Source organism: Falco biarmicus, chromosome 9, assembly GCF_023638135.1.
Source record: "Falco biarmicus isolate bFalBia1 chromosome 9, bFalBia1.pri, whole genome shotgun sequence".
Taxonomy (NCBI): Eukaryota; Metazoa; Chordata; class Aves; order Falconiformes; family Falconidae; genus Falco; species Falco biarmicus.
In genome coordinates this window covers 56,251,288-56,266,052 of record NC_079296.1, presented here as the reverse complement: position 1 = coordinate 56,266,052, position 14,765 = coordinate 56,251,288, and the positions used below count along the sequence as shown (strand labels likewise).

At 41.4% G+C, this 14,765-nt stretch overlaps 1 protein-coding gene across 2 annotated transcripts in view; it reads right to left on the bottom strand.

The window, feature by feature from the left end:
* The window catches only part of INPP5A (inositol polyphosphate-5-phosphatase A), a 257,283-nt gene that overhangs the window by 22,093 nt on the left and 220,425 nt on the right, over positions 1 to 14,765 (bottom strand). For both annotated transcript variants that reach the window (XM_056351391.1, XM_056351392.1), the window contains exon 12: positions 3,356 to 3,429. In XM_056351391.1, coding sequence (XP_056207366.1) covers positions 3,356 to 3,429 — 74 coding nt within the window. The remainder of the gene's footprint in view (positions 1 to 3,355; positions 3,430 to 14,765) is intronic.

Below are 14,765 nucleotides of genomic sequence, written 5' to 3'. Positions count from 1 at the left end.
GTGTCTACAAGTCTATGCTTTTGCAAAAATGTTATGGGATCTTTGATGGCAAGAAGCGGTCAGGATCTTGGTTTTTCATCTTATTTGAAAGACAACAGAAGCAAGAGTAATGTGACTGCTGGTTGCCACCCCAAGCAGGACTCACCAGCAGCTCTGGAGACAGCGTGCTGCTTCCTGCAGAGCCATACCCAACTTGCCCAGAGCAGCTGTGGGTGCCCCATCCCTGGCAGTGCTCAAGGCCAGGCTGGATGGGGCTGGGAGCAGCCTGGGCTGGGGGGAGGGGGCCCTGCCCAGGGCAGGGGGGTGGGACTGGGTGGTCTTCAAGGTCCCTTCTAACCCAAACCATTCTGTGCTTCTCTGACTCCACACTGGAATGCCCACGGCAGGTGTCATGCTGACAGCGAGCATATGATGGCCCCTTGTTCTGGGGGAGAGCGAGGGGTCTGAATGTAGGACCCGAGTCCATCACATCCCGTAACACAGATTACGACAGGCAGGGCTCAGCTGCCTCGACTTCAACTCTGCAAGCCAAAATTGTACTTAATGGAATATTTAATCTCTAATATTGGTGCCGTGTACAAAACAAAAGAAAGACATGAACTAGATTTGGCTTTGGTTTTGCAAGGAAACAAAACCAAGCAATAAGACTGAGAAAGAAGGAGCTGGCAGCAGACAAGTTGCCATCAGAAACTGGTGACTGCCCTCCTTGATGGCAGCTCTACGATCTCAGGGACTGCTCCTGTAGTTTCCTAGCCAAGTCGACAAGCATGTGGGCAGAGGAGGGGAGATGATGCTTAGCTCATATTACAGAGTATTTCTTTCATTTCACTCATTACATTAATTAGACAAAGTCAAAATCTGTGTTTCACCCACAGGGATTTCTGGGATGGAACTTTTTCACCTGGTCTTGTATTTTTTTACCAGGGGTTCATCTCTAGTGTAGTACTTTAATATTTTTGTCCTCGACAGTAATAGACTTATACAGTAGATACAGTAGCTTAAAATGTTAATGTTATTGAAATACATAACTTGGGATGTTAATGCTCTATGTCAAAGTATTCAGATGCTGTTCCTGTTCATATGGTCCTTCCCATCCATCCCCCCAAAGCTTGCTGCTGGCTTTACAGCGACGTCAGTGGTTCTCGGTCACAGGCCCTCCTATTTACTCCTGGTTTAACTTCTAATTATTTTGTCAAACATCCTCCGTCTTCCCCCAAGGCTTCTTTATCTCTTTAGACGGTCTTACATGATGGCACTTTCAAGCTCCATTCCGGCCATCCATCAAGGAGAAGTGGTGTTACCTGGGCCTGACAGGGATTCCTAGGAACTGACAGCAGCAGTCTACCACTCTCTCTGTGGATCAGTGCTATGAAGGGACACAGAAAATCTTTTTCCCAGATACCTGTTTTCACCTGGGAAGCACAACACCAACTCACTGCCACATCCTATGGGGCAGCGTCCTGCAGCCACCTCAGTCTTCCTACAGTTTTCACCACTCTCCCCCAGTACTCTGGATCATCCTTGCCCAGTCCTCCCTCCTCTGCAGCCCTGCTCCATTGCCCTAGTCTCGCATCAGGTAACTTGCTAGAGCTTTCCTCTTCTGGCTGCTTCTGCAAGTTCTTGGTGTCCTTGCCTGGAGACCCAGTGCTGGCCTGAGGCTTCACCGTTCTGAGTCCTAGCTGTGCCCTTCCCTGCATGGCTACCAGGTGGCTCCCGTAGAGTTTCGGTTCTGGCTTTTGTTCTACCTATATTTCATTCCTGGAGGTTTCCCAGCGCTACTTGCTCCAATGGGATGTAAAGGAGAGGAAAGGCCACAACCTCATAGGGCATGGCCCTTGGTAGCTGCGAGGAAAATTCTGGGTTGTATCCAGTCTAGCTGTAATTTGCAGGAAACCTAACCACTAAAACTAATAACAGAAACCTCTACTGAGATTTGGACACACTTGTGTAAATAAAATTTTCAAGGGTTTAGACCCTGGCCAGATGTTCACATCATTTCACAGACAGATCAAAAGCACAGCTTTGATACAAAGACTACTCACACCAAACTTTGCTTGAAAGCAGAATGACACCAAACTGTATTGCCAGAAAGGTTTGAAGAATCTGCAAACCATTCATGCAACATTTTTTTGCCAAACCTTGTTCTGGCTGAAAGCAATAATGTTGGTGAAATCAAGTAGAAGAGTATTTCTGGTAAAAAATCTGTATCTATTTCCCCTCACCTCCTTTTACTCTGACCAGGTACACAACTAATGGAATACACTCAGAGAGGTACACACTGCTGGTCTTCTGTTATCATACTCAATCAATAAGAACAATTTAGAGCAGCGGTAACCTCTCCATGCATACTTCCATTGTCCCAAGGGACCAATATAATCAGTATCGCAGCTGGCTGGTGAGAATTAATGAGATTATGATAACAAAAAGGCAAGCTTTCCAAATTTTTTCTTAGTGTGTGCCAAAACATCATACTTTTCTACCTGACCATAAAGGACAAAATAGCAATATTTAAGAATATTGTATCTATTTTAAAGAAAGTATATAAAAAGTATGTTTTTATCTATGATTTCTTGAACTTTAACTTTCTTTGTGAATACAGTATTTCCCTTAAAAGCAGCTGTGAGATCTGACTTCTTCATTCTTGGAAAGGGGCCATACATGTTTAATACTGTACCAAATTTTTCTTGATTTCTCCTGAACAGGACTGCCATTTCCAAAAACCTTGCTTTTGTATGATAGCAATACTTGTCTATTCATGGCTAAAATAAGCTTAAGGGATATAGCTGATGATCATGCATGTGTATTAAAAAAGCCAAATTAATAGTCTTAGGAGTTATATAACATGTTTACTGAAACTGAAAAAGCAGAATCCAAGTTCCTGCCCTCTCTCCTGATACTCCTCTCGGATCCCCCCTTGAGCAATGGCATCAGGCTCTGCACCCCCACTCCCAGTCTATCCGTAGGACTGCCATCGCTAGCCCGTTCTCAACAGCTTGAGGCAAAGACTGTCTTTATGGTTACAGTATATTTTAACAGGTCATCTAGGTCCAGCTGCTTAGAAGTAGCTACACATCTCTCAGCACACATCATGTCAGGTCTATTTTAAGAGCAGCTATAAAAGACAGGATCAGCTGAATGCGAGCGAGGAGCTATAGAGCACTATTGGCATGCAGACTCCACTGTCACTGTTTATTTACTGATGGAGGGGATGTGGGAAGACTAAGCATTATGAAAGGAACAAAGATCATTATAATTTCTCCAATGTGTATGGGAACACTCACATTTTACCTACAGTGCTAGTAACAATTATGCTTTAGCTAGCTAGTTAAATAAATGAATTATATATGAATCTTACCTGGGAGGAAATGAGATGTCCAGTTCATACAATCTGTCTTTAAAGACTGACAGTTCTCTGTCAAATTCTAACAGCTATAAAAGATAGAAATAAATGTATTCACTCTTTAATGTTGAAGCGATCAAAAAAGGCTGTATCATATAAAAGGAAATAAACAGTCACTTTGATTACACACCTTGAAGTATACCCCTCATATAATAGGTCTTAAAACATAGTGTAAAACACTCAATACTATTTTGATACATAAACAGTTCATTGAGAAAAGTGTTCAAAATGTTCCTTTTCATGTCAGTGAAACACGTCACACTGGCTCTTTACAGCAGTGACCTGTATGTACACTTACTCTTTCAAATGGCTGAATTTTTTCAAATTTTATTAGCAATCTTTTCAACGATAAACAGACCAGCATTAAAAAAGTACAGCAAACTGATATGCTAATCAGACCACAAAAATGCCAGCAAAAGGTATCATATTACTTTATATTATCTTTAGCTCAGATAAGAAGGTACAATAAACACAAGGATGTGCACATCACTCTTCCTAAGCAAAGACAAGCAGTGGTTTTGTACACTTATTTTGGGTGGTGCATGTCAGATAGCAAAAGAGGTGTACGTGACAATAGGTAAAATGTGTTCCCAGGCAGCGGCCAAGATATAATACTGGAAGCAGACATTTAACAGAGATGTTCATAGGTCTAGATTTAATGTCCTATATAAATATTAGTCCTTGCCAAATCTGTTTTCCCCTGGACCTCTAGAGAGAAAATAAATATCTGCAGTCTTTTGTTCATAAACACAAACCCACTCATAACAAGTCAATGATAATCATCCACATTACACCAATAATTGTTCTTATAGACGTAACAGACCTTATTTCAGAACCAAGGTGGGTGTTAAGCCTGACATCTGAGTGAATTAGCGAGTTAAAAGACAAAAAGCTCATAATCTGTACTGTTACTTGCCGTCACTCAAAGTGCCACTTTCTATTTTGACAAGCGTGTCATCCAAACAGTGTCCCGGATGATGGTGGTGTGTTTGCCCACTGTTCATTAATCATGTCCCATCTCACAGCTGTGCTGATACCATTGTATGAATGGCAGAGGTTCCCAAAGAAATTAGATTGTGTCCCTCTTTCCCCTCTGCCACCTCATAAATCATTCCTGAAATGTGCAATTAGCAGCTACTTGTACACATTAATTATCTGTGTGAAAAGCAGCTACCTGAACCACCTGAACTGCTGATTAGCTGCCTCTCTAAGGCCCACCTGGCTTTCCTCAGTTTCTAGTTGCTGTGCCGCTGTACATACGGACTTTTACTTGAGGACAACGGGCAGCCAGCCCTATTTCAGTGCTTCTGACATCAAACTCTGTGATGGTGTGCTGGACAAGACTTTGCAATACAAACAACTGCAGATAATTTGTACATGTTTTAATGTCTGACCAAAAGCCAAGATGTCTGGATAAAGACATATAAACGTCTGTGTGAAACTTACAGCATGTATCTAAGAATAGGCTCATTGCTAAAAATGTTGGGATGGTTCAGCCACTATCCTTACTGAAGCAATCCTAACACACTTCAGTAAAAAATGGTTTGTTGTGCATGTTTCCAGACTGCGATCCTATATTTAAGCATGTATAGATAGATGTGTAGCCACAATACATGCATACAAACTGGCTATGAAAACAAATGTTACCGTCCCTCTCCTGATCCATTTGCTCAATGTGAATCTAGCATAGAAGAAAAATCTACCATCCTCAGCCCACACTTTTCTTTGAAATGTATGTCTATTAATACAGTGCAAATACATTTTTCCTACCGTTGCCAAGTAAACAGATCAGAGCAGGAAAGTGGAAGCACTGGGATAAAGAGGGCTATTTCTGAAGTGTGAAAACTGCAAGGACTGAATAAAAGAACAATGCTCCATAGAACACAATGGTATAAATTACTCATGGGCATTCCAAGGACTGGCGATGTTACACAGATGCATTGTTCTCTCACACTAATTCACACTTCCAAAATTTTATACATTCAGATTGCTCTTGTTATGAGGATATTTGCAAACTAAATGAAGGCCAGGGTTTAGAGGACTAAACATTCAGACATGCGTTATTATCCAAAGAAGTTTCTGATGTGTTTATTTGCTGCAGTTGCTTGTTTAGTTGTGCCTGTGCTATGCAGATGAGCTGCTGACACTGGTGACAGAGAAGACGGATAATAGGAACAAGACTGTATTGTGTGCTGTGCTCTCTATCAGTTCCCCAAGGTTCCCCAGGTAGAGGGACATCTTTAACCTGAAATGACAAAGCCAAAAACTCACGATGACCCAGCTGGATGTCAAAGCCCAATCAGGTCCTCAGAAGAAATATTTAGGAAATGCTTGTTGTAGACAATTTATCCTCACGTGTAAAATAGTTAAATATTTTCACTGGATTATTTGCACAAACTTTTATTTCATGCTATGTTTTAAATAATGAATTTTAACAAATTATTTATTTTTTCCTAGATATTAATGGACTATGTTACAGTACCTTCTGTTCAAATGTGTCCACAAACCTCGCAAACAGACATCTGCTCATTCTTACAAAGGGCAATGATAAGTTACTTGTCTGTTTGGGACTGCGTAGTGTGAACCCAACCAGCAGCTTTTCCTTATTTACCTGGTGGCACTGCAGACAGTGGGGGAGATGCGGGGAAGAAATGATGAAAACTTGGAAATGTGCATTCTGAGAAAACTCATTAATTTTTCAGTAGAAGAGAGCATGTTCTAACTGTTCTTTCAGTACTAAAAAAACTTGGCTTCTCATTTAAGCCTGTAATCTCAAAATGAAGGATTATTGACGAAAAACCAAGATCTTGTCACAAACAGTGACAATGGTACTGTCCCTCAATGCAACTTAGTAAGAGAAGGAAAGGCACCTGGCACCTGCATCATTCAATTGTATTTGCTTTAGGACAGGTACATGGGTGTCTAGAGCTCCTTGGCACTATAGAAAATGAATGGAAAATAATGTAGGTCAGATGACACTGAGAAGCAGTCAGCATCTCACAGGCTAATGCCTGTATTTTTAAAGCATATTAACATTGTACTTAAAAAAAACCCACCTGGAACACACTATTCATGGCAATTTTCAGCACAAATTGCTCACTTATTTCCATACTGTACACTAAACTGTGTTGTGGATAATGTCATTGCTCCAACAGTAAACATGAGCATATCTGTCACTGTAAATGCCTTAAAAATGACAAAGAAATGAAGTTCAAGCCTAGAAATCAATATATTGTTCTATTTAATTTACCCATTATAAGATCATCCTTAAGAATGAAATCTTTAAGGTGTTACATGATGTGCTGGCCTAATTTGAGCAATTACACAGAGATTTTAAAATGCTGTGGCTGGAAGTTAATTCCAGAACTCTATGTCACAGGCAGTTCAGAAGACTGTTTTTTTTCCCCCCAACTCAATTTGACCAATGTATTTATACCTAAATGGTATCAAGAATGATTCAGAGCCTATGTTTTATCTGCTGTAACCACTGAGTTGCTGATACTATGTCAAGATACTTGCTCTACAATGTCCAGTGACCAGCCTAACATGAATGTTTGATTAACATCTTCCAAATGAAAATACCATCCGTATGTATGAGTAATATATCTATAGTTAGCTAATACCCCATGAGACACAGAGATAATATGCCTCAGGGAATACAGCCTTGCAGCGTGTGTGAGAAGGCACACAGCGTGCATCCACTGGCCTGTGACTGTAAGAAAATACTCATAGGGCAGAATGTGATTTTAAAAAACAGGTTAAACATTGATAGGATTTTGCAGTCTGAAGTTATGTATTTCTCTTTAGCAAACTTCATGAGCCAAATGCTTCAGTTAGTTTCTATACTCCAGCTCCTATTGACCTGAATGGGAATGGGCTGGACAGCAATGAAGTGCTCTGCACAGATTTAAAGAATGACTGCATTTGCAGCAAAGGATACATAAATATATTCTCCCTATTTAATTTGAGTAGAATCAAAAGAGTTTAAGGCTGTTGCCTGTGTCAGTTGCAGTGCCCATCACCTCCTAAAGGAATTACTACAACTGTTGTTTTTCCACGCAACTGTGTTGTCTATAAAAGCTGTTGAAAACTTTTTTTTTTTTCCCCCCCCCTCCTTTTTCCTTGTCTGTACTATGACATACAAGTGCATTTACAGACAAGGGCGAAGGAGAATGCCACACACAATACCAGGGCACGTGGTCCTTCAAGGCACTGTCTGTGGAACCCCTACGACACTCAGTAAGAAAAAACTGAGTAGGAGCGGCTGGATGGTCTCGGTACTGTGCGGGGACACCAGTGAGCTCCCTTGCCCCAGGGCTGCAGTTCACTGTCCCCACAGCTCGTGTAGCTGTATGTGGTTAAGCAGCATGTGCATCAGCCAAAGATAACAACTATTTGGAATACTGTATTTTGGTATTATGTAGCCTGACAGTAATGGAAGGATTAGCCAGTTGTAGAAAAAGTAATTTTGCTTCCTTCAGTTTAAAGCAGTGAGGCACTTTTAAAAGGTCAATGTCCATTGCTATGCTGCAATGGGCCACCTTGGCTAAAATCACACACGTATGAACCCTTTAAAACAGGGCAACTTAATTCAGTCATTGGAGTAGAACAACAGCAATTACTCATCAAGACCTACAGACCAAAGTCAGAGCATTGGTAGATCAGAAGGTGATATTAGCAGCATTTATCAAATCCATCTGCAGGGCCCACCAGAGAATTCACAGCTGTGAAAGGGAAATGAAGTTTCAGACCAAAAAGAAGAGATGAGCATACAGAAATGACCTTAGAGAATTAAAATATGTGGACACTGGTCACTGTAACCTCTTTTGCTAGTCTTTAATAGTACACAATTTTTTTCAAGAGACTTTGGAAATACAGTAATTTTATCCAGGTTTCCAGTCAAAGAAAAATATTTAGAAACTGATTCAGCAGCCTACTGACTTCAAATAAAGGTCTGTGGAAATGCTGATCCCCCCCCACTTATCCATGAAAATGTCATACACAACTCTGCGCTGGCCTTATTTTAAAGCTACTGTTTTCTCTAGATAAGACTTTGTAAAACAACCCACTAATAGGTATTTTGAATCTTCATTTTCCTTCTCTCATAAAGCCATTCTTTAAAATCACATTTCATAGAAAAAAGCCAAAATTGTTGAAATAAATGTGCCACTGACACTGCTTTTGTATATTATTATATTTCTGAGAATTTGTCTATACATCCTGAACGGCAGCACTGTCATAAACTCCTGCACAACTGTGGATGTATGGCACCAAATATACCTTTCTTGGCACTAGAAGAGTTAGGCACAGGCAGTATAAGACTGTCAGCACTGAAGGCTCCCCATGACTGTACTAATTCAGAAAAACTTTGATTTCAGTGGAAGTCCCCCAGGAAAATGCTGTTTTGTTCTTGTTTTGACAATATGCCTCTCTCAGGAGACATTCTGGTGGCTTAAAGGACACGAACATTTTCTAATATGTATTCCAACTTTTCAGAAAACTGTTGTGGAAAATCCATTTAAAAAATATTTCTGTTATGGAAATATTTACATTACTTAACATGTCTAGAAAGAACCATACTTTCCCTTGATGTCTATTGATCACTAGAGTAATTACTGGAGACTGCTATTGGCTCTGTCTCATTAGAGCTCCCTTTTCTGTCTCCCTGCCCAATTTCTCACATTCCCACATTTCTCATCCTCCTCCCACCCCACAAGCCTGGTTTGCACTGCAGGGCCCAAGCAGGCAGGGGTGGAGATGGCTGCAGCTGCACAGCCTGAGCACTGAGGACCACAAGGCACAGGTCCTTTCCTAGTGGAGAAACAGGACTGTGACACTAGATGCAGTGAAGCGGTACTGACTTGCCAAAGTGGTGACGTGTTCAGCTGATGGGTAGGGTGGTGAGTTCCCAGTACACTGCAGAGGAATGTGCTTGAGACTCGGCTTTCAGCTAGCACCAGGGTCTAACACAAACACTTCTCAGAGCTTACATGCTGCAGTGTTTCTCAGTCTGAAAGATGCTTAGTGCCTTTATGATGTCTGTTGGTCCTGCAATCCACACACCTGAACACTGATTTGGATAAAACAGTGCTTTCCAATTATGTACCCATTACATTTTTCCAGTGGAAGTTGTAGCCCTTTTAGACATTTCACATGCTTGGATTTTACATATAATCTTGGTTTTCCTAATTGCCCGACATGGAACCTTTTAATCCAAGTCTGTGGACTTCACACTGAACCTACTAAGATGGGTAAACTGGAAGTCAAACATGCTGCTGGCATCTCCCCCAGGCTCCATCACCTCTCTGATCTGCAACATGCAGTAGAGAATCCAGATCTTACCCTGGGTCATTCTTGCTACTTGAAAAAATCCCACAATCAGAATCCTGTTGTACTACTCAGGTAATTAATTCTCAATAAGCAGACTAAACTTAAGTATATACAAAGAATAAGCTGGTTAAGAAGGTAAAAGTATATGCTCTCACTCATGCAGCAGCAGTTACCCCCATCACCATTCCACTGACAACAAAAGTGTCTTTCACACCCCAAGAGCTCCTTGCTGAAATGCTGCTCTGCAGAAGCAAATGCATCCCATCCCTCCCGTTTCACAGTGCCTGAGGAAGAGCTCGAAGCATCTGAAATGCAGCACGACTGCTCACAGCTTTCAGACACAAACTACAGCTCCCATCATCCTGCGCTCCAGCCTGATTTCTCCAAGGAACGTTCTTTGCTCTTTAGTACATCAATACAATGTGAAAGCAATGAGGACCTCTTGGCGAGTGCCAGTTCTCAGTGACTTCACCAGCTGGTCAAAATCTGTATGCATGCTTCCCATTTTCTAATGGGAAAAAGTAGATTTTGTCACTCACTCTCCTGGGATTCCTGTGCTTCTCTCAATTTAAAAAAATCTGACTGCAAAACTGCATTCATGCAAATTGTCTTTTCCAGCTCTTTACACGAATAGGTACTTCAACATCACTGTAATTAACTCATAAACTGTGAGCAATAGTTTGTAATATAGCTTATTCAAAATGGCAACAATGACTGAGTGGATGCTAACTTTAAAACCAAGATTCTTGTATTGGGAAGAATATCCTGCTTGCAAATGTGACAGATTCAATGGATTTTTTTATTAGACTTTACATGTATGTTACTGCAAAACATAACATGAATTTGTATCATTAGGGAGTTAAAACCGACATGCATTGTCCTGTCAAATTGTCAGTCTATGAGCTGCAATTTGACAAAAGTATAAAAATATATGCAATACAGTTCTAGTATTACTTGCAGAGTGATAAAAAAATGGAACTTTCATGAAGAAGGACTATGATCCATATTTCTCACTTGGGCAAAGCTCCCACTGTGGGTTGAACCGTCCCTGAAGCAAGGTCTGGCTGGCATGGGGGTTTTGGGGAACGGGCAGGACCCAAGAGGCACCTGAATGCCAGGTGCCCTGCTATGGGGGGTGTGTGTTGGGGAGTTCCAGTTATCCACTTTGTCTCCCCCACATACCATCAGGCACCTTGAAAGGTCATCTGAAACTTCCAGACACCTAAAATTTCAGGTGCTTGTTTCCCAGAGGGGATTCACATTCAGACCCCTGCTTCTCTGGAGCTGCAGGTGGGGTGCCTGGGAGGGGAAGGCAAGGCACGCATGTCTCCTGCTGAGCCTGGGCATAGGCACACAGATGCCCACAAGCAGCAGGACAGTGAGAGATGCTGGAGGCCACTCTTGGGATCAAAGGAGATGTGGATTCCAGGCTTTGCTTCCTATACTGTTTTTCTTTCAACACCTATGTAAGGTAAAATACACACGGTCCTAAGACCAGGTACCGGAACCCATGTCTCTGCATCCTTGCAACTGAGTGTCCCACTCATCTCTATCTGTACTTTTTGCATGAAAGTGTCCTTAAGTATTACATTTCGTGTTAAACTTACTATTTGCTTCTATATGTGTGTGTGCATACACCTATGTGCATGCAGGCATCCACCTGTGAGGTTACGAGGGGTACCTGGAGAGTGCAAAAGAATTAGGCCACTGCAGAGAGTTGGTGAAAAAACCCAACATTAAGCACCTTTCTATCTTTATTTGGATTGCTGTAGACTTCAGGCAAGATGTGGAAGCCTAGGTAGGGTGATTTTGCATGTGCATAAATGCTAACTGTAAGGGATGATAGTGAGATCCATAAACTCTTGAGGACTGGAATGCAGGTGCAAACATTGCCTCTCTGGATATCCCCTTGCATGTTGTAAAGGTTTACAAGGGTGCCCCCAGGCCAAAGCATGTTAGCAGATCATACCAACTACAGGCTGGTTAGAGAGTGCAAACATAGAGGTTGGGTCTCCTGTTTAGACTATTCTTAATAAACGACCAATGCTTACAAAAAGAAATATAGCACAGTACACCTGAATTAGCCTTAGGCCATACAATAGCTGTGTAGAACAGGACAGGGGGACAAAAGGTCATGAAATATTTGTAACTTTGTGATATGGGCAAATTCTACATCAGAATACTTCATTTATTTGGAACATGAAGTTGGCAGTAAATAGCTAACCCAGCACAACACAAAAAAAACCATTTGCATTTATGTTTGCTAGTGAGAAAAGATTATTGATAATATTTCCTACCTCTGTCATTACTCATTTTGCAGTTTATCCAACAGTGTATCAACTAACCACTAACTTAAGCAAGTGCAATTCCAAGCAAGGGAATACTGGTTTTGAGTAAAGGACTTAAGGCTGAAGCCATTTTCCTCCTCCTACTTTATGAAAATCAGGTATCTCAGATGACCAACTTAAATAAAAGAGGCAGTTTCAGGATGCATATGATTTTCTTATGACCAGTTCTAGGTAACAATGGTCCTAAGCAATCAATTTCCTTCCTCTATTCTAATTTGCCCTTATACATCATATTCAAGATTTTATCTGGACAGGGGCTGGTTGGCTCAGTGGATAAACCTCTGCCTTTTCACCTCTGGGATCATGGTTCAAGTCAAACCCTGATGAAATGCACTTGATCGTCCTAATCTAGTTCTTAGTGGACAGTATTCCCATTATCTTTAAAAGGGTCAGAGCCAAGGCCATTGGGAAGAGTGCATTGTGCTATATCTTGTCTGTTGATTAATACATTTTCAGTGATGCCAGATCCTTAACCTTCATGAGCACACACATTCTCACAAAAAGCTTAATAAAGGTCCCTCATGGACTAAACCTTCCTTCTCAATTTGTGTATCATGTCAGGATTTCCTGGGAATATAAAAAAAACCAAACCAAAACCCACTCATAATTTCAAAGTATGTTTGCCTGAACTGTTTGTAATAACACCTCTAAGTTAATTAGCATGATAACAGATCACTTTAAATCATTACTTGGCATAGGGAGAACAAGACCTTTATAACTCAATCCATTTCTACGGCACACTATAATTTTCTGAGGTACTGATGTAACCAACTGATACGATGTATCAGCTGAAGCTAAACAGACACACAGAATAAAGGGAATCTACCATCTAAGGCTGATCTCACTCTTCAAAATATAGAAATTGCATAAGAATGTGCTCTCCATAGAAGTTTACTGTTTGTTCTCTGCACCAAGAGGACTGCCGAAAGCAATGTGAAGCTTTTGCTTTGTTTTTTCCATTATAATAACAAAGTAAGAGATGGAATCACTTCCATTTCATGAATATCTAGGCTGGAGATCACTGGGCTCTTCCGCATAGCTATCTCAAATCTGTTTTGGAGTCAATGCTGGTAACAACAATGGTGTCCTCTAAACACCTGATTAGCAGGAGCTACTGTGTGCTGACACCCTTGGTCTGACCCCTGCTACCTCCGAGCAGCAGAGGAAGGGGCCGCAGCCGAGCTCGCGGCCAGCCAGGGTACGTATCTGCCCAAGGGCAGCAGGTGACAGCAGGCGCAGGGGTGACCAGCGCAAGCACAGCTGCAGAATTAGTTGCCTGTTCCATCAACACCAGTGCAGAAACAAGGGCTATGATTTTAGTAGGAATAAGAGCAGGTTCAACTCTTCAGACGATTAATCCACTGATTACTTTTATTACACAGCTGTGTCCAAAATCTTAAGGACAGTTCACTAGTTTCTATCTGGATTGACTCTTTAATATGGTTCATATGAAAGATAGGAATGTATGCACCACTTCTCATTCATGATTGTGGTTACAGATTATAAAATAATGGCTAATGGTTAAATCATTCCCCTGTAGCCATTACAAGTTTGTACAGTCTTACTATATATTTACTGAACTGACTACTGAAGAAATAGCATTTAGCTGGTGGTTCTTTTGTACAGATCAATAATGTTATAATTTTTAATTAAATTATTATCACCCACTTGCTTTTCTTTTGATTGTTTGGAAATTAACAGGGAACTCCCCAACACCAGGTACTTTGAAAAAAAATACACTTACAGCCTGATTTACCATAAATGATTAAGGAATTAAAAAGAAAAATAGTAAGTGTAGACTTATTCAAGTACGCCCTGCACACTGAAAAGCACCTCCTGAAAGCACCGACATGCTAATTTTTATCACTTGAGAGCCAGCAGATGCAAAGCTATGACCAAGCGTTGTGTGAGTAGTGTACTGGCAAGTTAGCATACGGTCAGGAAGAGTGGGCAGCACTGCTCCCCCTCAGGAAGCCTGTTCAGAAGGCCTGGGGGACTCCTCGTGCTCTCCAGGTGGGTGAGGATCAGGGGGACAGAGGAGGGGTGGTTGGGATATGGTTGCGGCTCCCAGCTGGGGACTGCCACCTCTTGAAGGATGCAAGCAAGCAGTTCAGATTAGAAAAGCCTCACCTGTCCTTTGCCCACCATTCATGGGCAAGTCTCTGGAGCAGGAGGACAGCGCAGTGCTGCACAGCACAGCCTGGCTACAGCCTACTGGCAAGGTCAGAGGTGTTCAGCTTTTTCTAATTCAAAAGCAACAACTTAAACGGGAATCTGCCTGCCACTAAGGTGAAACTCTGCGTGTTGTACCTTGTCCCACCTTTCTCACTGCTGCTTTGCAACACCCTTCCCCATAGCATCTAGACACAGGAGTTCTGTTGTAGTTACCAGAGTTACACCCTGGTCCACCTGATGTAATATGGCTTTGATGTACAGTTCAAACATATGGAAACACAGTTTTGTACTATTGCTACAGCTATTTTCAAATAGGTTTTATCTTTTTTTCTATCCCTACATAGCTGGATAAATCTGCATGTTCCTTTCTGAAATAAAATGACACAGAATGTTAATTTGCACTTTCAGGTAATAAATATAGGTAATTGCTAAGCTAACTTTGAAATAAGCTACAGGTAAGTCTGGATAAGCTACAGATTAGTTTGGAAAAATTAGACCTGCCAGATTACTGT